This window comes from Crassostrea angulata, chromosome 1, assembly GCF_025612915.1.
Source record: "Crassostrea angulata isolate pt1a10 chromosome 1, ASM2561291v2, whole genome shotgun sequence".
Classification (NCBI taxonomy): domain Eukaryota; kingdom Metazoa; phylum Mollusca; class Bivalvia; order Ostreida; family Ostreidae; genus Magallana; species Magallana angulata.
Genome location: NC_069111.1, coordinates 13,835,475 through 13,858,199, shown reverse-complemented (window position 1 = coordinate 13,858,199; position 22,725 = coordinate 13,835,475). Strand labels below are relative to the sequence as shown.

At 34.3% G+C, this 22,725-nt stretch overlaps 3 protein-coding genes across 3 annotated transcripts; 1 reads left to right on the top strand and 2 right to left on the bottom strand.

The window, feature by feature from the left end:
• Positions 1-204: 204 nt before the first annotated feature.
• LOC128164954 (uncharacterized) lies at positions 205-9,450 on the bottom strand. The gene is made up of 10 exons (XM_052829076.1): positions 9,314-9,450; positions 8,836-9,075; positions 8,119-8,264; positions 7,555-7,690; positions 7,118-7,255; positions 6,750-6,959; positions 4,735-4,884; positions 1,163-1,312; positions 904-991; positions 205-532 (listed from the first exon to the last, which is right to left on the bottom strand). The coding sequence occupies exons 1-10, from the start codon at positions 9,351-9,353 to the stop codon at positions 211-213; spliced, it is 1,620 nt and encodes a 539-aa protein (XP_052685036.1). The 5' UTR covers positions 9,354-9,450; the 3' UTR covers positions 205-210.
• Positions 9,451-10,021: 571 nt separating this feature from the next.
• LOC128167892 (uncharacterized) lies at positions 10,022-18,313 on the top strand. The gene is made up of 4 exons (XM_052833867.1): positions 10,022-10,426; positions 16,778-16,859; positions 16,982-17,041; positions 17,722-18,313. Exons 1-4 carry the CDS (start codon positions 10,295-10,297, stop codon positions 17,862-17,864), a joined length of 417 nt encoding a protein of 138 aa, XP_052689827.1. The 5' UTR covers positions 10,022-10,294; the 3' UTR covers positions 17,865-18,313.
• Positions 18,083-21,886, bottom strand: LOC128167885 (uncharacterized protein ZK673.1-like). Its single transcript, XM_052833852.1, has 5 exons — positions 21,781-21,886; positions 19,545-19,647; positions 18,812-19,029; positions 18,527-18,670; positions 18,083-18,278 (listed from the first exon to the last, which is right to left on the bottom strand). Exons 1-5 carry the CDS (start codon positions 21,845-21,847, stop codon positions 18,217-18,219), a joined length of 594 nt encoding a protein of 197 aa, XP_052689812.1. The 5' UTR covers positions 21,848-21,886; the 3' UTR covers positions 18,083-18,216.
• Between the last annotated feature and the right edge of the window lie 839 nt (positions 21,887-22,725).

Genomic DNA, 22,725 nt, shown 5'->3' with positions numbered 1-22,725 from the left:
TTTAATCAAAATATATTCATACAAATAAGGTAAAAACTAAGAATAAAGTAGAATATAAGAAAGACTTTTCTTGTTGATTACATTTCATAGATATTAAAAATAAAAAAATCCAGTTAAAACACTCATCAACCTGTAAAACCAACATATCATTTAAGCAGTCTTCCATTTCACAACGCGATAATTATAAAAGAGGAATGAACAATGTCAACTTCACATGACAGTCTCATATAGTCCCTGCACACAGTATACCTTCACTTTACCACGTGACACCCTGTCGTATTGGTGTAATTTACAGTTCATAGTGTCGTAGTAATTTGGATGAATGTCACTGTTTTCCTCCGCCGTCGTTATGGCTGTACTGTCCTGCACCATCTGTTTTAGGGTTCCGTTAAAGTGAAGATGGCTGTAGTTTAGAATATACTGATTCTCCATGAATATATGATTGTAAACCCCACTGTGCGGCCGAGGTTTTTGCTTCTCTAGTATGTAATAAAATGGTTCGATGACTTTCTCCTTTGTTGTTTTAGTTTTTCTGAAATGGTTAAGATGTGTTTGGTTAATAAAATATACTTGCACGTCAGAAAGAATTAGATTGTAACCATTGTGAGCACTGTATCTCGATTGTTACATGACAACTGACATTCATACATACATTGAACAATTGAAATACATGAACCTTAGTGAAGCATTCTCTAATACTAAAATAAAGTGAAGCTATTCCAGACAAGAGAGATAACTCTATTACAAACTCGACAATATCCCGATCGCGAGTTTTTATTTTCAAAAGTACTATATATGCATTGCATATTCTAGCTATTTTCATTTGTCGAGAACTAAGTCTAACATACCAATATTTGAATTAAGAAAAATGCACATTACTGGGTATTCTTTTTGACAACTTACTTTGATCTTTTAACGTAAACACCAACGAACAGAACGAAAAGAAACAAGAGAACCATGGAAACTGTGGGGATAAGTATCCAATACATCACTAGAACAAAATAAATTATAGATTACATTATTATTTATTATTAATAATAGCTAATAAATAAATACCTCTTTTAAAAGTAAAATGAGTGAATATAATTAAAATAAAAATTTTCTAAACTGTTAATTGAAAAGACATAACGTAATCGAATGAAGGTATGTACGAGTTATTTACAATTTGCCTTCATATAGAGTGTTTCACTGTCACTCGTTGTCAATGTCTCTGTGGTGGTCTTCACATGTGTAGTGTGGCTATCGTTGTTGAAGAAGGCAGGTCCATTAGGTGGGCCGATCTCCTGTATATCTTCAATGGCATACTTCCTGTCTAAATTGATTGTTTAAACTTCGTCAATGCTTTTCTCAATTAAACAAAAATTAATCAAAGTATCAAACGTATAAAATACCCTTATCATGGACATACATTTACAAAGAAACCGAAACAATGTGGAAAAAAGCCTCTTGCAATTGTTTTAAGAGATGTCTTAGACACGGTGGCGGACCACGTGATACGCGTATGATCAATTCCACGAAAAAATGGCGATTTTGAGTTGCACCTGAGGGAAAATTTGAACGGTAAGTAACACTTTCCTGTATGTTTTTAATCGTTTTACCTTCACCAAAGTATAATAATTTCAGCAATGGATACTTTGTTATTCTCAGAATATCGTAGTTTTGCGCGTACTGCTAGAACATTCGTGCACAATCTCCGGCTCGATCAACATTTCACGGGATAGTATCCACGATCATAACTTGACTGACAATTTATTTCCAATTCAATCAAATTCAAGGTGTTTAATAACGTGAAAAGGACACATACTTTACCCTCTTTGGAGTGGAGATGCTCAATATACTTAGAATTTGAATGCATGATATGAAAAACACGTACAAAGTTAGTTTGTTTAATATGACCAGTAACCACGATACGAAATAGTAAAGATTAGTTCCACGGTCGATTAAAAAAAAAATGAACGTTTTTCTTTTTCAGACCCCGAAATGAGAAAGAAGTCAAACCTATCATTAAATAGACCTAAAAAGGGCAGTGGCGGACATACGCATGTTAGTTGTGGGAAGCAATTATAGTTTCCAGTATAAATGCAAAAACATGGCTGTATTTTTTTTGTCATGGAGGTACTTTCAATGTTAGAGCATTTTTGCAGTATGGTTGGGAAAATATTTTGCTTTGAGCTGACCATGAATGATATGAGAGGACAGGGAACAGTTTCTTGTCAAGAGTTTGGCCATCGGAAATACAATAGTACAAGTTCATATACGATTAGATCCAGAAAGGTAAGCTTGAAATATCAATATCGATTATCCTGAGAGTAGCATTTTCTTTTTCGGTGACACAATACGCACTTGTGTTTTATCTTTTTGAATAATTTATCTAGCATACCTTTCAAGAAATGTTCTTATCCTACTAAGAGGGCTACAATCTACAATTTGGTTGACGATACTGACTCTGTAGATTCAAGACCCCAGTAGAAACAATTTGCATGAAATGCCAACAGATACTATATTCAGGTAGGTATCTCAGTTATCACAGATTCTAAAAGTCATAGTTTTTTGCGATAATCAATTTGATATTTAGACCATTTTCTTCAAGATTCACCGTATTTTTTAAATGATAAAAACCGTTGTTATTTTATTTCATGTATAATAACAGTCTAATAGTGTCATATCTTAAATTAAACTTCAGGTTTCTTTTTTTTTTTTTAAATAGTTTCACTTTGATTTCAGAGATCATCATTTTGATACACAACTTCGGAAACGCGTTTGTGGAAAGTAAGGTGGGATCAGTTATGAGAACGAAATTCGTTACAGAAGGGATCTCTGGGTGTTCGCTGTGAAAAAGCACGTTGTGATAAACCAAAATCTTACCGACTGTCAAAATGGGATTATTGTAATTTCATATTGCATGTATAAAATTGCACAAATTCATCTATTGTAAAATATGAGTCTATAATAAATTGCTACAAACTTTATTGTAGAATACCATTGAAGAACAGGTAAAATCTGTATGTGAATACTGTAGTTTCCTTATTTTACGCGAGTACTTAATTCCGCGATTCTACGGGTTAGCATCAAATCGCGAGTATGTTAAATCGCGAATGCGGAATTTTTTCATATTCCAAGTAGTTTACATTTGTACACAAATTTAAAGAGAGATTTTAAAATCCACAAGATGTGCTTATCGCGATTTTACGCGGATATTATTTTCTCGCGTTTAAAAATCTAATTGCAAGTTATAACGAAAGTTTACATCTCCATTTATTTTAATGAAGAGCTTATATTCCGATCAATAAAAGAACAAAATGTCAAATTCAGACTGATTTGCACATTCTTTTATGTCGATATAAGTTTGTTTGATGCCTAAACGATCTACCACAAGGGCATCTGTGAATTTTTTCGCCAGTATGGGTTGTCATATGCTTTTGCTCCTGTTTTTTTTTCTTGGCCACAGCCAACAAATTTCACATGTAAACTGGGGGTCTCCATGGCTTTTCATGTGTCGATTCAAATTTGCTTTTATTGCAAACTCTTTCCACAGTAATCACTTGCAAATGTTTTTTCTTCATCATGCACTGCACATCTGTGAAGTTTAAAAGAAAACACATATTATTATAGAATGAATGATAGATATAAACGTTTAATATTTATCCATAAATTATTATGAAATGTCCCAAACGACATTCAGTAGGATAGCAACGCCAGCGCTGTGCCCACACCTAAACTCTCTCGCTAGAACTAAATTCTCTCTCTCTCTCTCTCTCTCTCTCTCTCTCTCTCATTAATAAGAGAACAAACTGACGACTCTGTAATAAAAAAAAACCGCACTTACTTCGTAATAAAAATTAGATTTACATAGGTGTACACATTATTTCAATGTTTTAAGTCAAATACCGGCACAAAATATTCTAATCTAGGTCTTTTAAGATTAGCTTTGCTGTAAAACCTCTTGGAGCAACACATGTGTGGTGCCTTCTCTACGTGTCCCTTTTCATGATCATATTTTAAAAGCAGATCTACTCTTGAATTCTTTTCCAAAAAATTTGCAGAGTCTATAATCCATTGTAACCTTCAAAATATATAAACAAGCACAATTCTGACATATATTTTTTATCGATCGTGGAACTGATCTTTACCATTTCGTATCGTGGTTACTGATCATATTAAACAAACTAACTTTGTACGTGTTTTTCATATCATGCATTCAAATTCTAAGTATATTAAGCATCTCCACTCCAAAGAGGGTAAAGTATGTGTCCTTTTCACGTTTTTAAACACCTTGAATTTGATTGAATTGGAAATAAATTGTCAGTCAAGTTATGATCGTGGATACTATCCCGTGAAATGTTGATCGAGCCGGAGATTGTGCACGAATGTTCTAGCAGTACGCGCAAAACTACGATATTCTGAGAATAACAAAGTATCCATTGCTGAAATTATTACACTTTGGTGAAGATAAAACGATTAAAAACATACAGGAAAGTGTTACTTACCGTTCAAATTTTCCCTCAGGTGCAACTCAAAATCGCCATTTTTTCGTGGAATTGATCATACGCGTATCACGTGGTCCGCCACCGTGTTAGAAATGAGATTCTCCTTTTAAACCTAACGCCGCCACTGCTGAACCTAGAATTGGATTTACTAGGTATTTGCTGTACTTTTGGCGTACCTAAAGACTATAAGTGTTTATACTAGGAAGTTGGTACCAGATAGCATTCTGGGAGTGAAATCAAACACTACCTGGTTGACACAGCGCTGGGTATTTCTTGCTGCAGTCCGTGGATGCCAACCCCCAGCCTTCTCTCTGTCGGTACTGTAAGGCTATGCATAACTTTTCCTGCATTGATAAGAATGGGATGTGGCGCCTTAATGATAAATCGATTGTGGAGCCTGTAAAAATAAAAGAATAGCGTCCATTTTTATGGTATTCAAAACAGTTTGTGTTTATGAATTCCATAATATAGTTATAAATGGTTGTACCTCTACGATTTGCAAAACCGTGATCATTTAAAAATTTAAAAAGTTCTACAAAATTAGAAGAAGCTACACTCATGTTAAAAATATTAGCAGGATCTGCGCCTGTAATTTATGATGAATGCCTTCATCATTTAAACAATCAACCTTGAGCTTTGTCATTACTGTGGAATCATTAAATTTCCTGATGGCTCAATTTTCGTGGAATTCGTGAGTACCTCTCATCCACGAATTAACATCCTCCACGAATTAAATATTAGGGTTATAAAGTCATATTTCGCTTTGTAGGTATAAGAAAATACACGAAATTACGTCCCCACGAACCAATGAAATTTCAGCAATCGACGAAAATTGGCCCCCACGAAATTTAATGATTCCACAGTACTTATAAACCTCGTCAAATTTTAATATTTACATTTGCAAGTTAATGTTTCCTTATATGAACCTATAGAATAGCGAAAACGTTCAATTCTGCAAATATGTTTCCTTATATGAACCTGCAGAATAGCGAAAACGTTCACCTAAGCATCAAATGCATAATATTTTTGGATCTCGTCGGTCCTATAACACAAGTTTGTCCAGACATATTGAATACCGCACGTTATTTTTTCAGATAAAGAACTTTTTCTGATATACCGTGCAACATAGCTATAACAAGGCCACTATTAACGCAGCGAGCCCTCTAATGGGTAACCTTTTCGTTATGCAGTAAAGAATTTTGTGTATCTATATTGAATTAAATGTGCAATCTAGTCTTGATAACTTGAATAAGAAACCCCAAAAATTATTTCCTCAATTTCTCCAGCAAAATACCCAATAGATTTGATGAGATATTGCTCTGTGTAGTATTTTGTAGAATTTACAGTATCATTCAGGTAATTTTCCTGTCTAAAGCCAATACAAGTTGTATCAAAACCCGGCTGAAAATCTTTAGAAGTTTTCCCCCCAAAACTTCAAAATGGTTTGAAGCTTAAGCATAGTGTTATAAAAACTGATTATTCCTAAAACATTGATATTTTGATGGATTATTTAATCATTTAATATCTTAGAAATCACCGTTTGAACAGATTCTTCAAAAATGACTTTGATGTCAGCAAAGCGTCTGGGAGATCGGATTAAATGAGTGGCAAACTGAAGCACTGTCTGTCACCAACTGAGAATATTGACGGTATTTTGAAACGAGCCCTGAGTGGTAGCGGTTCTAACAACTAATTTGACTCGTGTTGCATATCTGAATGGAAACAACATTTGGTCCCTCAGCGAGGAATAATTTTTTAACATGTTATGTAACTTGACTTAGTGCAAGTATCCGCTATTGTAAAGCTACTGTAACAAATAAACGGAATATATCTACTGATTTCCGCATGCATCAATTAAGGTGCTTTGCTCATATAACAAAAGCCTGTAAAGAGATTATCATTCAACAAGACTTATTCGTACTGTCCATGTTAGCGACAAACATCTTAATTTGCTACTAATTGATTAAAGAAAAAAGTTATCTACGCTTCCGAGGGTGTGCTTGAGCCTTGAATTTCGCACATCAGGAAATCGATGCACCCTCTCCCTCACTCGAACCATTGACCTCCAGGAAGAGAGGATCAATTTTGTTAATTTTCAAGAATAACTAGCTTCATTTATTGCTCAGTATCTCCTTTTTACGCAAAATTTATGACAATCCCATGCAATAAAATGCCCTCGTTTTTTATCACTCCCCGGTGCTCCCATTCAATGCGAAGAATGGTTATTGCTCCGTCTACCGGGTCTTATCTACATTAACTCACCGTCAGTCCAAATCTGCCGCGTCCTAGTCAATCCAGTCCAGTAATAAACGTTTGAAAGATTCAGATTACGATGAAGTATGGCGTCCCGGTCCACTAAGTAACCATGTAGCTGATTACACTTGTGGCTGGCAGAGTACCAATCCATCTTTTTCGACACGGCGTACAGACAAGGCGTTGGTTGATTGAGCCAGTCGCAAACATCGCTTTGCTCTAAAATTCACCAATAAAATATCAAAAAGATTCAATAACAAAGAAAATACCATATGCTAACGTTAAGTATGGGATTTGACAACATTAAGAAAATGTTTTTATACTATGTAAAGTTTTATAATTCTTTGAATTATAATATTAAAAAAAAATCAACTCACCAACATGACAGATAAATTCGTGTTTCTGTCTGCAGTACTCTGTAGACCACTCTGAATTTGTCCCATAATGCATCAGTAGAGCACAGTCCTTCCCGTATGTTCGTAGTGAAGGTTCTTGGTAGCCCCATTCTACTGAATCTACGAGGTAAATATCATGATTTATCTATCAAAAAAAAATTGTTTTACTCTTATAAAGACCTTTTTTAATTTTCAAGTACAAATTATCAAACGGTCAGGACTAGTACAAGAGAGGCCAAATAAGCCCTACAAGTATTTACTAAATTTACATTTTATAAGTTTCATTATTATCAATTTCATGGAGTTTTTTCTCCTCTTTATCCTTTATAACAAAACATTTTAAGAAAATTACTTTAAAAATATAATAAAATAGTAGAATTTATTAGATAACACGCAGTACAATATTGTGCAGTACACACCCCATGTGGAGAAGACTGAGGAACGGTTTGTCCCCCCACAGAACTCCTCCGGGTTCCCGGGGCAGGGCGTGCTACACCCCTGTATCTCTGTCTCCCTGAGACTCGCTGTGTCGTACAGACAGTAGCACCTGCTACCCTGTCAGAGCCATAAAAAATGAGTCTTTTATGAATAGCAAATATTTCGTTTAATATTTTTATCTATCTGTTATACTGTATTCATTGTAAGTACATATACTTGTACCTATGTAAATCGATATTGCATTGTAAAGTGGGACGTGATGTTTTATAATCAGCAATGAACGTATAACATATCTTAGAATATCAAGGTACATGTATACATAAAGCATGTTTAGGATAACGTGTATCAATATAAAATACTGTAAACAAGTTAAAACATGGATAGTACATGCTCGCACAGTGTACGTGTACATGTTTACAGAAAAAATGTACTTGTAGAAATATCGTCAAACTTACACAAGAGCTTTTATTTTAAATGAAATCAAAAGTTAAAATTTACGAAGCCTAACGTAATAAAAAATCACAACTAAGGAGAAAATTGAATACCTGAAGAGCAGCGAATTGTCTCTTCAGTGTGACCTTACAGAAGGCCGTACAGAGCTCGGGGAAGTTATTCTGTAGTACACTGGAGACGACCAGGGGCAGGGATCCCTCCATGCAGCCCCGGGTTCTGCCGATCTGCGGCCTCTGGTCTGCGTAATCATTCAAACAGGTCTTTATTTTTTACCATGCACAATAAATAGACATAATAGTAATGTTTTCATAATAACGACATCAAAAGCAAACCAAAGAAACCCCCATTATCATTCGAAATAAAGAAAAAAACCTCGACCAAACAAAAACGGATGGAATAATTGAAAACAAAAATCATCCCTTTATGGAAAAAAAAAATACTTTGAATACACTGACTCAAGGACGACGGATTTATTTCATTTCTAAAACATAGTTTTTTTTAATGAAAAATCAATATGGCATGGAGTTAATGATGACACATTAAATCTAATGAAAAAATCGTCAAAATCGAATTATATTTTTATTGTACGGGCGGTTTCAATACATTGTTTATATTTATTTTTTTCTTGAATATACACGTATAAAGTAATTATGGCAGATATCCTGTTTATCTTCAAGTTAGTTCGTTTAGCAGGCGGTTTTAAAATAATACAGATTGATAAGGAAACAAAAGGTGAAAAAAGTGTACCTTTTAGTTATATATAGCAGACACAGTAGGACAGGTTACACGAGAGGTCAAAATTCACTTACCGTGAGACCATACCCACAGTGACTTTATTTCCCTGCCCCCGAGCCAAAATGTGGCGATGCTGCGGTTGGTAAAATCTTGAAGTTGACTCTGGACGTCAAGGAATTCCTCCACAGTTTTAAAGGTTGCAAGCTTGTTGTTGGTTTGCTCACAGAGTCTTGCAGACGACTGCCAAGATTGATGGCTATGAATTATATTCACCAACTTTTCCTGAATTACCGATGATACGATAGTCAGAAATCCTTTCAATGAAAAAAACCGCTGATTATTTCCTGTATAAATCGTTTTCATTCATTCTACAAAACTGCCTTTGAAAAATAGCGTTAAAATAAAAATGGTGAATTGTTTGTTGTTTTTTTTAAAATCAGTATTGATGATAATTATCTGTCCAAAACTTCAAAGGAGATATTCAAATAAAAAAACATGAACATGAACTTTTTACAATTATATATTCTTTAGATTCTCTATGAAAAATCTTACCTAGAACTACAAACACTGAACCAAACCCTACCAATGCCATTCTGTGCCGAGTCAAAAATGAGGGATATGCAAGTTTAACATGTATACTAGTATGTACTAACGACTCTGACTAATGCGTGAGGACTTTAGTTAGTGTACGTTTTAGAGAGCTTAATTCAGTTCAACTTCACGACATCGGAACCAACATCTTTGCTTTTGAGGTCACGGACCGAATTAGAAGGACGACAATTCAAATATGTCGAATTGTGGGGGGACATACGACAATAAGTACTTAAAAAATACTTATAGCAATCCGCCACAGCGTCGACCACTGTTCACTTTTGACAGCTTTTTCCTTAATAGGTTGGATGTTTTGATAGAACAAAAAGATACTGTTTTGAATAAAGCGTGTTTTGACTTCGTAGAGTGCACGAAACCACTAAAATCTGAAGTGGTCAAAACCAAGAACATTTCAATTAAAGAAATACCTAAAACTGGGATAAATGGCCAGCAGTATTTAAACGTCACTCATGTAACTAACGAAAGATATAAAAGCGTAACGAAGAGCTATAACATGCACATGTATATCTTTAAGATTCAGATTTATATCCGCTTAAAAAAATCAAGTGGAAGGGCGCATGTGCAGAGTGCTTGGATTTACAATCAATTTATGAGTATCGTACTACAGATGCATTACACTTAAAATGCAATCAGCTAATGCGCCGGTATAGATCCTTGCATGTCTCAAATGCTACTAAGGGTCATTCGTATATAAATATGAGATAGAAAGTCAACTTCCTTCTGTAGCCAAATGCATTTCTACAGAAATCAATAACGGACTATAAAGCTCCAAAAAAGTCCCTCTCTGCGTCAAAATTATTTCTATCAATCGAGTTGAGAAGGAGACCACACAGTTTAACATACCTCGCCTATCGCTCTCCATTCCAAAGACCACAACTTGCTACCTATACGGAAGACTCCTTACATACAGACATACTTAAAATGCTCAGTGTGAGGTCTGGATTTGTGTTTGTCTGTCTGTTGGTCGTTGGTGTGGAATCCTATTGGTACCAGTACCTTGGCAGTGGACCGTACTTTAACAAAAACTGGAAGCAGCATCGCAGAAGTCTGAGTGTGAGTCTTTATTTTTTGAATTCGTTTTTTTTATTTCCATGTACACTTATCGTACTAGTATTATCAGTATAAAAATATTAAATCTATTTTTATGTACAAAAACTTCTCTTAATTACACTTTGACCAATGGACTGTCATTGAGATAAGTACGTTTGATCTTTCTAAAAAATCTCAAAATCATAATATAAATTTATACATAATCGCTTAAAAGTACACAGACACATAGTGTGCTCCCTCTATAGTATTCATTTTCTTGACAAAAATACGAGCTCGAGCTCTCTCTCTATATTAAATATGAGCTCTCTCTCTCGAGCTCTCTCTCTCTCTCTCGTGTTTGTATTTTCTTTTAAATCAAAGCAAACATTTGAGTACTGCATAAACATGCATGATCCCCACCGACAACAACACCCCCCTCTCCATTTTAAAACAATGAATTGCTGTGATCGGTTTCGGCCGATCAGTTATGTCCGTATGAGGCATCCGGTAAACATTTATTTATTATTTGCGCACATGAAACGCTTTGAACTATTTTGTTATCTTTGCGGTGACAGCTTCATACGGGTGCCCTCCATGTGAATCTTTAACTAATAGTGTAATGTTACAACTAAGGAACATCATTTGATGCATTTGAGAGACTTGAGATTTAAACGCTGTTAGAGCTACTTGTGTACATAATGATTTAAATCATGTTTTGTTTTAATTTACAGGAGTAAGAGTTTGAAATCTTTCGGAAGTACACTTCGTCTACTTAACGTAAATTTTAAGTTTTAAGATTCGTTCCTTGCTATTTTGGAAAGCAATAAGAATTGCATTAAAAGAAATTAATTTCAGAAATACATGTTCATTAAAAGCAGCAAAAATACATGTAACTTATCTGAAAGACATCATCTGGGAGGTTTGAATCAATTCGGCACACAATAAGAAGAAATTGGGGACAGGATACATGTAGCTGACAAACCGCGATAAAGAATGTACCCTACCGCCAGATAGACGATAGCCCCACCCCCCACCTCCATTTCACCGGTAGGGTACAAATAACATACTAGATACACTGTTACTATATTAAAATACTATGAAATAAGATACCATATTACATGCGCAGGAGGCATCACGATTTCAGCGCAGATAATCTATGAGTTCATCACGATCGGAGTTTCCTGTCTCTCATCTTTCGTCGATGAGATGATTAAAAAAATGTGCAGATTTTATACTGAATCGCACAAAATAATAAGTTTTGTTCTTATAATCTCGATTTATAATTAACTTTAGAGGTGACAAAAAATGACCGTATTCTTTTTTACATCGTATTAATCTATTTCAATATGATTTTACGCCGCATATTCATGCAGTTTATAACATTACGACACGGTCACGTGCAAGTTTTGTGGATTTTGCTTATTGCAGACTTAGCATTTTGACAAAAATCTTAAATTTCCAATTATAGATACGAATAAAAGTTTGAAACAAGAGGCCAATTGGCCTTAACGGTCACCTGAGTAGCATATATCCAATACACAAACTTGTCATGGAGTCTCATATATGCATCTAATTAATTAGGTTTCATACTGGAGTAGAAAAATTATAAATTTGTAATGGCAACCACAATTAATTCAAAAAGAACTGTGAAACCTATAATTTTGGTGAAAAACTAAAAGATCTGGTCTACAAAATAATGAATTTAGTTTTCCTTTCAGGTGTGTGGGAGTAAAGAAGATAATTTTTTAACGTTATATGCATTAGCATCTATACATCCATTTTGGCCCTGCCCTAGAGTCAAAACCCATACCCCAGGGGACATGAAAATTAAAATTTCAGTAGAGGACTTCCTGGTAAACAATTATTAGTCGGTTTTTTTATACAGATGTGTGAGAATAGAGAAGAAGATTTTTAAACATTATATGCATTAACACTATATTGCCATATTGCCCCTCCCCCCCCCCTCATGTCCTGAACCCCTGACCCAGGGGCCATGAATTTCACAATTTAGGTAAAGGAGATTGTGGATATCATAACCATGTATTCAGTTTTTTGCCCACATGTGTGGGAGTAGAGAAGAAGATTTTCTAAGATTTAAATCATTTTTACTATATGGCCATATTGGCCCCACCCTAGAGCATGAACACCTAACAAAGGGGTCATGAACTTCAAAATTTTAGTAGAGAGCCTCATGGACATCATAATCATGCATTTAGTTTTTAACAAATATATATGGGAGCAGAGAAGAAGATTTTCTAAGATTTAATACATTTTTACTATTTAGCCATATCGGCCCCACCCTAGAGCCTGAACCCCTGACCGAGGGGTCATGCATTTCACAATTAAAGTAGAGGGCTTCATGGACATCATAACCATGCATTTAGTTTTTAACAAATATATATGGGAGCAGAGAAGAAGATTTTCTAAGATTTAATACATTTTTACTATTTGGCCATATTGGCCCCACCCTAAAGCCTGAACCCCTGACCCAGGGGTCATGAATTTCACAATTTAGGTAGAGGGCTTCATGGACATCATAATCATGTATTTAGTATTTAACAAATATATATGAGAGTAGGGAAGAAGATTTTCTAAGATTTAATACATTTTTACTACATGGCCATATTGGCCCCACCCTAAAGCCTGTACCCCTGACCGAGGGTTCATGAATTTCACAATTTAGGTTGAGGGCTTCATGGACATCATTATCATGCATTTAGTTTTTAACAAATATATATGATAGTAGAGAAGAAGATTTTCTAAGATTTAATACATTTTTACTATTTGGCCATATTGGCCCCACCCTAGAGCCTGAACCCCTGACCCAGGGGTCATTAATTTCACAATTAAGGTAGAGGGCTTCATGGACATCATAACCATGCATTTAGTTTTTAACAAATATATATGGGAGTAGAGAAGAAGATTTTCTAAGATTTAATACATTACTATATGGCCATATTGGCCCCACCCTAGAGCCAGAACCCCAGACCCAGGGGCCATAAATTTCACAATTTTGGTAGAGGGCCTCATGGACATCATAACCATGCATTCAGTTTTTTCCTCAGTTGTGTGGAAGTAGAGAAGAAGATTTTTGAAAATTTGGCTTTTTTTGCATATTTGGCCCCGCCCGTGGCACCCCAGGGGTGGTAGAGCCATAAATTTCACAATTTAGATTCTTCTTACCATAGAGATGCTTCACACCAAAAATGGTAACGATTGGCCTGGTAGTTTTCAAGAAGAAGTTAAAAATGTAAAATTGTTAACGCACGACGCACGACGCACGACGACGGACGAAGACCAATTGCAATAGGTCACCTGAGTGACTCAGGTGACCTAAAAACCCCAACAATTTCTTGGTTCATGGATCTGGAGGTATGAAGGTAAAGAGCAGTGCAGAAAAATGCATAACCTGTACTAGCAGGTTATATCGGGTCTTTTTTTGCACTGACTGCTACTGGCTGGCTTCATATGCTTGTCTGAACGACCAAAGAGAGCAGTCATGCGACATTCGAACTCTTATTTCGAATCTCGACTGAGCCTTTTCGGCTTTTGTAGAGACGGGCTTTTAAAAAATCCGACGTATTCTCAGTTTCTGTAGAACTTTCGAACTATAGCTTGAAGAAGTTCCGTTAGTAAACAAACGAGATTAGAACAGTTTTGTATTTTCTTGAAGCATGTATTTTTTCTCTCGTACGATATATAATTGGACGGAGAATAATATGCAAATCTGAGTAAGCTCGGATGTATTTAAATGAAGGCAGATATTAGCTCTCTTATGAAATTCATCTTTAGCATGGAAAATAGTTCAGAGGCTGCTAATGACAAAAATTTAATTTTCATCTCAACCCATCCATGGGAAGTTTAAGATCGAATAAGTGCGTGGATGTATTCCAGAGAAATTAGATCCTTGCAGAATATATTCTTGCGGAATATTAAAGCTTTTCATCTCCGATGCTCAAATTAATGAACGAGTACCTCGAGTCTCGTTACATTTGCATATTCTGGAATAAGTTCTCGCATTCTCGATATCACGGGGAAATTAAGCCGCAGAAACCACGAAATTAGCAGCTCTTTCTGAAATTTGAAACGTTCATGGGTGTGAATGTGAATGCTAGTGCTATTAAAACTAATTGTTTGTCCTGAATGACAAAAAAAAATAAAAAAAATCGATGTTTTTTGAAAACAAGTTCCAATCTTTCATTATTATACCTTAATAATCTCTAGGTATTTTGTTCCTCGGACATTTGAGCTTTCTCACTTCCTGTTATTTTAACAAAAAATAAACTGGTGTTTTGTTTGATTCACAAACAATATCTTTGTACACGACAAAGATACATTTTTTGATTTTTAAATGATTTTTTAGAGCATCCATGTTAAAAAAAAAACCCCACCCAAAAGCAACATATATGTTTTGTCATGCATAAGATATTCCCAATACATAAAGATTTTTTATTTCCCTCGTACTTCGATCTATAAATTGATAATACACGAATTTCTAATATTACAGAAACATCATATCTTGTATCCCCAAAAAAATTCAACATGTACATTTATGTAACTATTGTCATTCTCTAGCAAACATTGTTTAAGAGTGTGATTGATAAACATTAAAATGAATCCTTTGGAAGTTCATGTGGGTTTGAAGGAAGATGGCATTGCCAAAAAATAAAATAAAATAAAATTAAATAACGCACGTCATCGAATTACGTAAAAAAAAAAATTCGACAATCTTAACTTTCGTTTTATTATTGATATTTACATATGTCATTGGATTTATTTTCATGTACCCATAAAGTGAGTAAGACATAAAGTATGTGATATTACCCTGATTGTCGATCAGTATGTTGCACAGAAGAAACAGCCTATTCTTCTTTAATGTATGGACCATTGATTTAATTGTCTATGACGTCAGTACATGCAGTGGAGAGAGAGAGAGAGAGAGAGAGAGAGAGAGAGAGATGGCGCATGCAGTTTATGCAATTATAAAGTGTTTGTTTTTCAGAGAACAAATTCATCTCTATAGATCGTTAAACAAGGCAATAATGTGTGTTATAACGAGATTTTATAAGACTTAGTGGGAGTCCAAGTCTGACAGCTTCCATATCTCATAACGAAAGGCTATCCTTATCGGCACTAACATTTAAGGCTTGGTAGTAAATTATGAAGTCTTTATTGTTCTTTAGCATCCATCACAATGGTGGAAGTGGCACTCTCCAGCATCAATTGCCAGAAACAAAAAAGCAGAAAATTGGTCGCATCAATTTCCACTGACAGGGGGTTAAGAATTAAGAGTGTCCATGGCTCTTAAAATGTGCCTTGCCATGCGGATTTATATTGAACATTTTCGATAGCATGAGATCTATATCAAAGATACATTAGTTGTTTTATGCTTTTGAATTTCTGTATTGCGTGCCTGCAATGACCCCCCCCCCCCCCCGATATATGCGCATTATTAACAGCAGGGTTTGGCAGAAATTGGACAATTGGGTACGGATAGAGATGTTACCAGACGAAATACGCCAAACTATACGCGACCATTGTAAAGATTTAATTATCTTAGATCATCTTATGCTATGCAAACCATTGATGATTTTGATTCTTTTCAGAACCTACAAATTTGTTTCCTCACCTCTATTAACTTTTTCTTTATTTTGGATCTAAGGGCAAATGAAACATCGAAGTTTTATTGATTTATTTTGAAGTAATTATTTCAGTTTTTCAGAAATACATTTACACTTAAAAAAAAAATTGACCAAGTCATAAATATTAGAATAAATATTTAATGTTTTTCTAATATTTTTTTTCCACATGTTTTGTTCTTGTAAAACATCATATTGATTATGTCATTTTGAATTGCATCAACATATTCTTTTTCAAGAAAAGTCAAATCTAAAAATGTTCAGAAATATTGAGTAATTACTCATAAATTTGTTAAACAAATTTTGTACATTTACCATATATTATTTTGGAGACGTATGTATAAAAAAAATCTTCATTAATTTGACTAACGGATGATATTTGGTGGAAGGGGGTTTTAAAATAAAGGGAATTTGAAGACTGTAGAGGCTTTAGATCAACAACAATTTTTCAGTTTCTATTCATTCAGTAATCATTTAGTCATTTATTTTCATGTTTATTTATCTATTCATTAATTTATCAACAGCAAATTAACAATACATCAAATACGTTTAAATTACATTTAGGCTTATACCAAATTCACTTTCGTCAAGTTTTTGTCAAATCTTAAAGCGAGACGTAAAATTAAGGGATATCAAGAATTACATCTGTATTGAATTGTCCTGTCAATCCTTTGTCATAAGCATGTTAAAATGAAATAATCCTGTTCAATCACATTTTTGTTCAATTTTTAAACAGTGTGCCGAAAGCGAAGAATCTTGCCGACGCTCGAGCGAATGCTGCGACACTAAAGACGTGTGTGTAAGAGACAGACAACAAGGTACATGTAACCCCAACCCACCTATCCAATCTGATTCTTTGATGACCATTTTCATGCTAAAAGATTTTTTGAAAATAATGAATGCAGCACTGATTTTCTTGTCTTGTGTTTGTGTCGAGAAGGTGGAATCTGCAGGAATATAGAGAATGCAAAGTTGAATCCCGAGGCTCTCAAACCTATAGGTAATTTCTTTTTATCAACCATGCTTCTTATATGAAAAAAAGCACTAATAGTGCATTCATAGCTCTATAGAAACATCCAGCTGACTGAAATTTACACGCCCCGTTTACCGACTGGTCGAAATCTACAGCTGCTGAACCGGACAAGAAACTGACAATAGTGAAATTGACACGCCCTCTTTATCGATCAATTGGTCGAAATCTACAACGACCTAAGAAAAATCACAGACTGCACGAAATAATCATGATAATGATGTCAGACTCAAAGTCTCACAGGAGACGATTTCGCTGTTTCTTTTAGCTAATGTACTAATGTACATCAGTAATTTAGTGAATTTATTAACTATTCACAATCAATTTATTAATTAGTTAAAAGAAAGATTTTAATATAAACAATAAAATGCTTTCTTTGATGATGGTATTACGACATTGCAGAAAAAAATTACGTAACCGCGTTAGCGGGTTATGTATTTTTTCTGCAATGTCGCTACATGTACATGTACCATCATATCCCGAATGAATCACCAAAAAAGCATTTCATTGTTTATATATACACTGGGTTTCAATTCAGTTAACTGCGGCATTATACAAACTTGTGAAGAGGGGAAAAAGCCTATGTACTATGTACATGTATTTAGAATCCGTCAATTTAAACATGCTTAAACACGACATTTTGTTCACAGGAACCCAGTGTTCGGACAGTGCGGAGTGCGGCGTCGGTCTTTGTTGTAGAGGCGTCTTCCTGTTCCGGTTTGGAAAGGTCAATCGATGTCAAAGAAGTGATGGCCCTTTTATGTGCATTGCTAGTGAATCATTCGAGTACTAGATTTTAATTTTTTTTTCTGAAGCATTTCCAAGTCACGCACATGTTTCATCATTCACACTTTAACCTGTTGCAAATGCGCGGCATTCAATTTGTCTGTACCACTTGTTGTGTTATAGGACCGACGACATAAAAATTAAGTACATGTAGTCAATGCTTAAATTTTATGCGATGACACATATTAAATGAAAATACCCTTTGTCTAAAGAGAATTTATGTACTGTTTTAACGACCCCGTGTAACGATGACAAACATGACTTTTGTAAGGATTTTTTTTGGTATACTTTTAATTAACCATTGATCAAATGAAATACATATATACTAGAAGGAAAGAAATGGCCAACTCAACAGGAAGTTACGGAGTATTTTTTGTGGATTTGGTAGATGGCGCTGTGGCTGTCGTCGGTGTTGTATCAACTATAAAAAATTGATTAAATATGTTAAGAAATGATGCTTTGACTATAATTAATAGATGAACGACGACGTATAAAAAATGACCTTGCAAAAAATACAAATATCCTAGCTTGTACATTATTAATTATCATTTTGATTATGTCTATTATTACATTTAAAACCCATATTTGTAATTGCATTGCAGAATTCAAAAATAAAAGTTGTTTTGTACTTTCAAAGAATGTCTTTGCCATAACGAATATAAGAATCACCTGAACAATAGCCACAAAACAGAGCACAGTTGATTTTGGCCCATGACGCGTACAATGGCGTACACACTGAACGGACTGAACGAGCGTAGTCAGCACAATTTGGTAGTTTGTCCGAGCAGTTATTCACAGGCGCCGCTGGTGTAACTTAAAATATTTTTTTTGAGTAGTTTTATGATTCCATCTACATACGAGAATCATTTTGTGATTTTATTGCATATTTTAAAAATAAAAGTAGTTTTGTGCTTACAAATCATATATATTCGCCAGAATGGATGATTTTATTACCTGTGCAAAAGCCACAAAACAAAGGACAATGTTTTCTGGCCCATAATGTGTACGGGGGCAAACAAGCTGAACGACCATAGGAAGAACAGTTTGATAGAGTGTCTAAGCACTTAGTTATAGGCGCTGCAGAAAGTGCTTCTGTACCACCACATTCCTCTGTGGTCAGTCGCCTGTCTCCATCTAACCAAACAGCCGCGCATCCACCGCAGTAGTTAGTCCTACATACAACTTTCAACTACATAATATGAACTTGTTAATATGTTTAAGCATGTTTTATTTATGAAACATCCATGAAAACTCTCTTTATTTAGCTTTTAAATTACTTTTTTAAATCTTATTGACTTTTCACAAAGGAATGGTAATGGTAATGCATTACTTTACTCATTTAACGGTAATGTAATGCACTTCAAGAAAATTAAGTAATGGTAAATAAATGGTAAAATGCCCCAATTCATGAAGTAATGGTAATGTAATGCATTACTTTACTTTGTAATTCGCCCCAAGCCTGCTACAATTTATACTATTATTCTACTACCATGATATCTACATTAATTAGCTTTTACATGCTCAGAGAACATTTTATCTTAAAAGTACATTTTAATAAAAATCTCTCACACTGATGTATATATTGTGAACGGTGCATTTTGGTGCTTGGAATGCATGTAGTAATACACACAAAAGAATATAAATGTAAACAATATTAAAATATTTTTTAAAAAACCCCGAAACGTACAAACAACGAGCTCCCGGATAAGTACAGAGAGACGTCACACACGGATCAAGCAAACACTTCGACGTACATGACGAATATTGGCAATCATGCTGAGAAACTGACACTGAAAAGGAAGTGCAGTGATAACTATAATAATAATAATTGTAGAATCTAGTACGTCGCTCAAAATTTCCGTTTTTAATGTTTATAATGCTTCCGGAAGGCATTTCCAATAGTCAACTGAAATTGGAGTGTCAGTCGTAAAGATATAAGTGAGATACCTAGCTGACAATTCTATGTTATGTTTTCATGTGATGTTTTTCATTATGATCATGTTGATTCAGAATAGAAAATTTAAGTTTTAGACCTAAAATGAATGTGACAAACGGTAGGAACGGTTCATCTACATGTATGTTCAAAATGATTTAGCAGATGAAAATATGGCACAAGCCTAGATTTCATAGCAAAAAATTGTGAGCTCTGTAGCTTGCTACATGTAATTTCTCTAGACAAGTACGATTTTAGTCGATCATTAGGAATGCATGCCTTAAACATTGTAATTTTAACAATAAATCTAGAAAATAGAATTTGAATAGAAATCGTGACCATGCCGCTTTATATTTCGTCATAACACTTAAAGGGGCATAGTAACGATTTTGGTCAAATTCAATTTTTCTGCTTTATTATTTACAATGCTTTAGAAATGCATTTCTTATGATCAAATGAAATTTGACAGCCAGTCATTATTTAATAAGCAAGATATAGAACTCGTAAATCTTTGTTATGTAAACAATGCTCGTGCCCTGTTTTTGTTTATATAGGTTCAATATACCAATAAAAAATCTTTTTTAAGCTGATTTTTCCTTTTCTTATTCATCTTAAGCATAAATAAACAGTTCCTAACGCTTAACGTCTAAAGTTTAGACTTTTCACTTCAACATTCAAAATGTAAACAAAAGCTTTGTTTACATAGTAAAGAATTGCTAGCACTGTAACTCGCTTATAACTCAACGGATGTCACTCAAATTTTAGTTACATAATTAAAAATTCCTTACTGAAGCAATGTAAACATTAAAATCAAAAAAATAATTTTTGACCAAAATCGTGACTATGCCCCTTTATAGGCCGAACATTTTTTACCGGGTGGTAAATCTCAGGTGAGTTCGGGGCTTAATTTCTAAAAGTGTGAAAGCTAGAAAGAACTGTATTGGAAGAAGAAGAAAGCCTCTAGGGCTTGCAGTCTACCTGGGGTCGTGCTAATCTCCATACACAGGGAGCAATTAATATGCAGAAAATAACAATGAGTCAAAATTGATCTTAGTTGGAACATCTTATTGTTCTTAATGTCTTTATGAAAAAGTTTATGATTGAATTGAATTCAATTTAACAGTTGAACTGTTCTAAACCTAAGTCTGTGTCGTCCAAATTGAACAGGGTCGTAGAGGGCGTTAAATATCCCCTATTTGGAGCAATAATGATGGACGATTTTCAATTGTAGTTGAAATTTTTGTCTTGTATGCATTGTTTATAGTATAAATTTTACGATGCGAGACAATAATGTGCTTTCATTCTGTAAACACGACAGACATAGGTTTTCAAATTAAGCTGCTGCACAGCGTGTAATGCCATAAATTGCAAAATTTAGGTATGAATAGGTCTTGAGATCCACCCTAAAAGTACTTTAATTTAAAGGTAAAGTTTTTATCATTGATTTATATAATGGAGTCTCAGCCGATAATGGATAAAAAAAATTAGTGTTTTTCACCAAAACGTTTCACTTATCATTACCTGTATTTGTCACACTACAAATTATTCACCGTCATTGAAATTTATCAACGTAGCCCAGGGTGATGAGCAGGGCGCTTGTAGACAATTCGAACAAAAAGCAAATACTATTCAATCTATCGTCTTAGAAAACCGTTGTTAGGGTTCGATGGCCAATTTTAGACTGTATTGGTCTCCTTTAGATTAAGATCTCTATATAAAAATATAGGGAAATGCATAAATTTAAAAGTTAAAACATATGGATTTTTTCTTTACTAAATAATAGTTTAAGATTTATTCAGCAATCATAACTGAAAAGTTTGGGTAGATCTGATGGTAAATTGTTGATCATCCAGCCTCCTTAAGGATTTACACGTTCTAATAAACTAATCAGGAAATATTATACTGTCCAAAGCTCAAGTTTCAATCTTAATTAAAAACAAAAATATTATTATTAGTTAATTAATAATTGAAATTCATAGCTTGTTCTTACCTGACAATAAAAGGAAACGTATAAGAAAAATTAGACCTTTCATATCTACTAGACTAAACCCAGACATGCTATGGCATTCTATATGAATGGAAAGTGTTATCTCGAATTTTTCTCACTCTTTACGTTAAGGAACTTATGAGACTCGGTGCGTTTCAGGAACCTTATTCGTTTAAACTGTCATTCCATATTTGGCATCAGCAGACATGTTCACGACCCTTCCTTGAAATTTAACCTAAGAGTATTTCTAAGATTTGAGAAAGGAAAGAGATTTATAAAGGGATATCCTGGGATCAAGGTAAGAGACATCAGTAGCTCGACAATATGAAAAAATATATTAAGTCAGTATACATGTACTTTTATAACTAAGCTGATGCAATTTTTTGTGAAGTTTAACGTTATTATATTATGAGATTTAAGAGCATAATAATGCAGTGCCAGATTATTATGTCAGTGTCCATATGACATTTTTTACAATAAAATGTCATCAATATTTAATTATTTATCTTAATGATCAGATGATATTAACTTTTTTCATGCTATTTATTAAAGTTATTTTTACTCAACCTTCGTAGTTTTATTTTGTATTTGACATGAGACTTAACCAATCAATTCATTCACCACAAATGAGCTATCAAATGCATATATTAAATAAAACATTTCTTTCTTTTTATTAATTCGTTTTTATGGTATTTCATCAAGATATTTCCGATCGATTTATACCTTTGACAATGTGAAATACATTTTTTAAACCAACGGAAAAATATGGTTATTAAAATGGTTAAAAAGGCGGGCGGTTGGGCGGGAGGGGGGGGGGGCTGCCAAAGGGTATCCTCATTGTACGGATAACTCCTCCAACAGTTTTCAAGATAGGAAGTTATTCTTTTGCAGAGGTGTGCATATTGCTAGGATTTTGATTTATGATAATATATATGAAAAAAATACCAT

Coding starts and splice junctions, on each gene's coding strand:
- LOC128164954 (XM_052829076.1), bottom strand. CDS start 9,353: ATGGCATTGGTAGGGTTTGGTTCAGTGTTTGTAGTTCTAG. Junction 6,960..7,117: donor CGAATTTATCTGTCATGTTG/GTGAGTTGATTT, acceptor GGTGAATTTTAG/AGCAAAGCGATGTTTGCGAC. Junction 992..1,162: donor ACTCTATATGAAGGCAAATT/GTAAATAACTCG, acceptor ATTTTGTTCTAG/TGATGTATTGGATACTTATC.
- LOC128167892 (XM_052833867.1), top strand. CDS start 10,295: ATGCTCAGTGTGAGGTCTGGATTTGTGTTTGTCTGTCTGTTGGTCGTT. Junction 16,860..16,981: donor TGTAAGAGACAGACAACAAG/GTACATGTAACC, acceptor TGTGTCGAGAAG/GTGGAATCTGCAGGAATATA. Junction 17,042..17,721: donor CGAGGCTCTCAAACCTATAG/GTAATTTCTTTT, acceptor TTTTGTTCACAG/GAACCCAGTGTTCGGACAGT.
- LOC128167885 (XM_052833852.1), bottom strand. CDS start 21,847: ATGTCTGGGTTTAGTCTAGTAGATATGAAAGGTCTAATTTTTCTTATA. Junction 19,030..19,544: donor TATCCGGGAGCTCGTTGTTT/GTACGTTTCGGG, acceptor AGTTGTATGTAG/GACTAACTACTGCGGTGGAT. Junction 18,279..18,526: donor GTTTTGTGGCTATTGTTCAG/GTGATTCTTATA, acceptor AATTTTTTATAG/TTGATACAACACCGACGACA.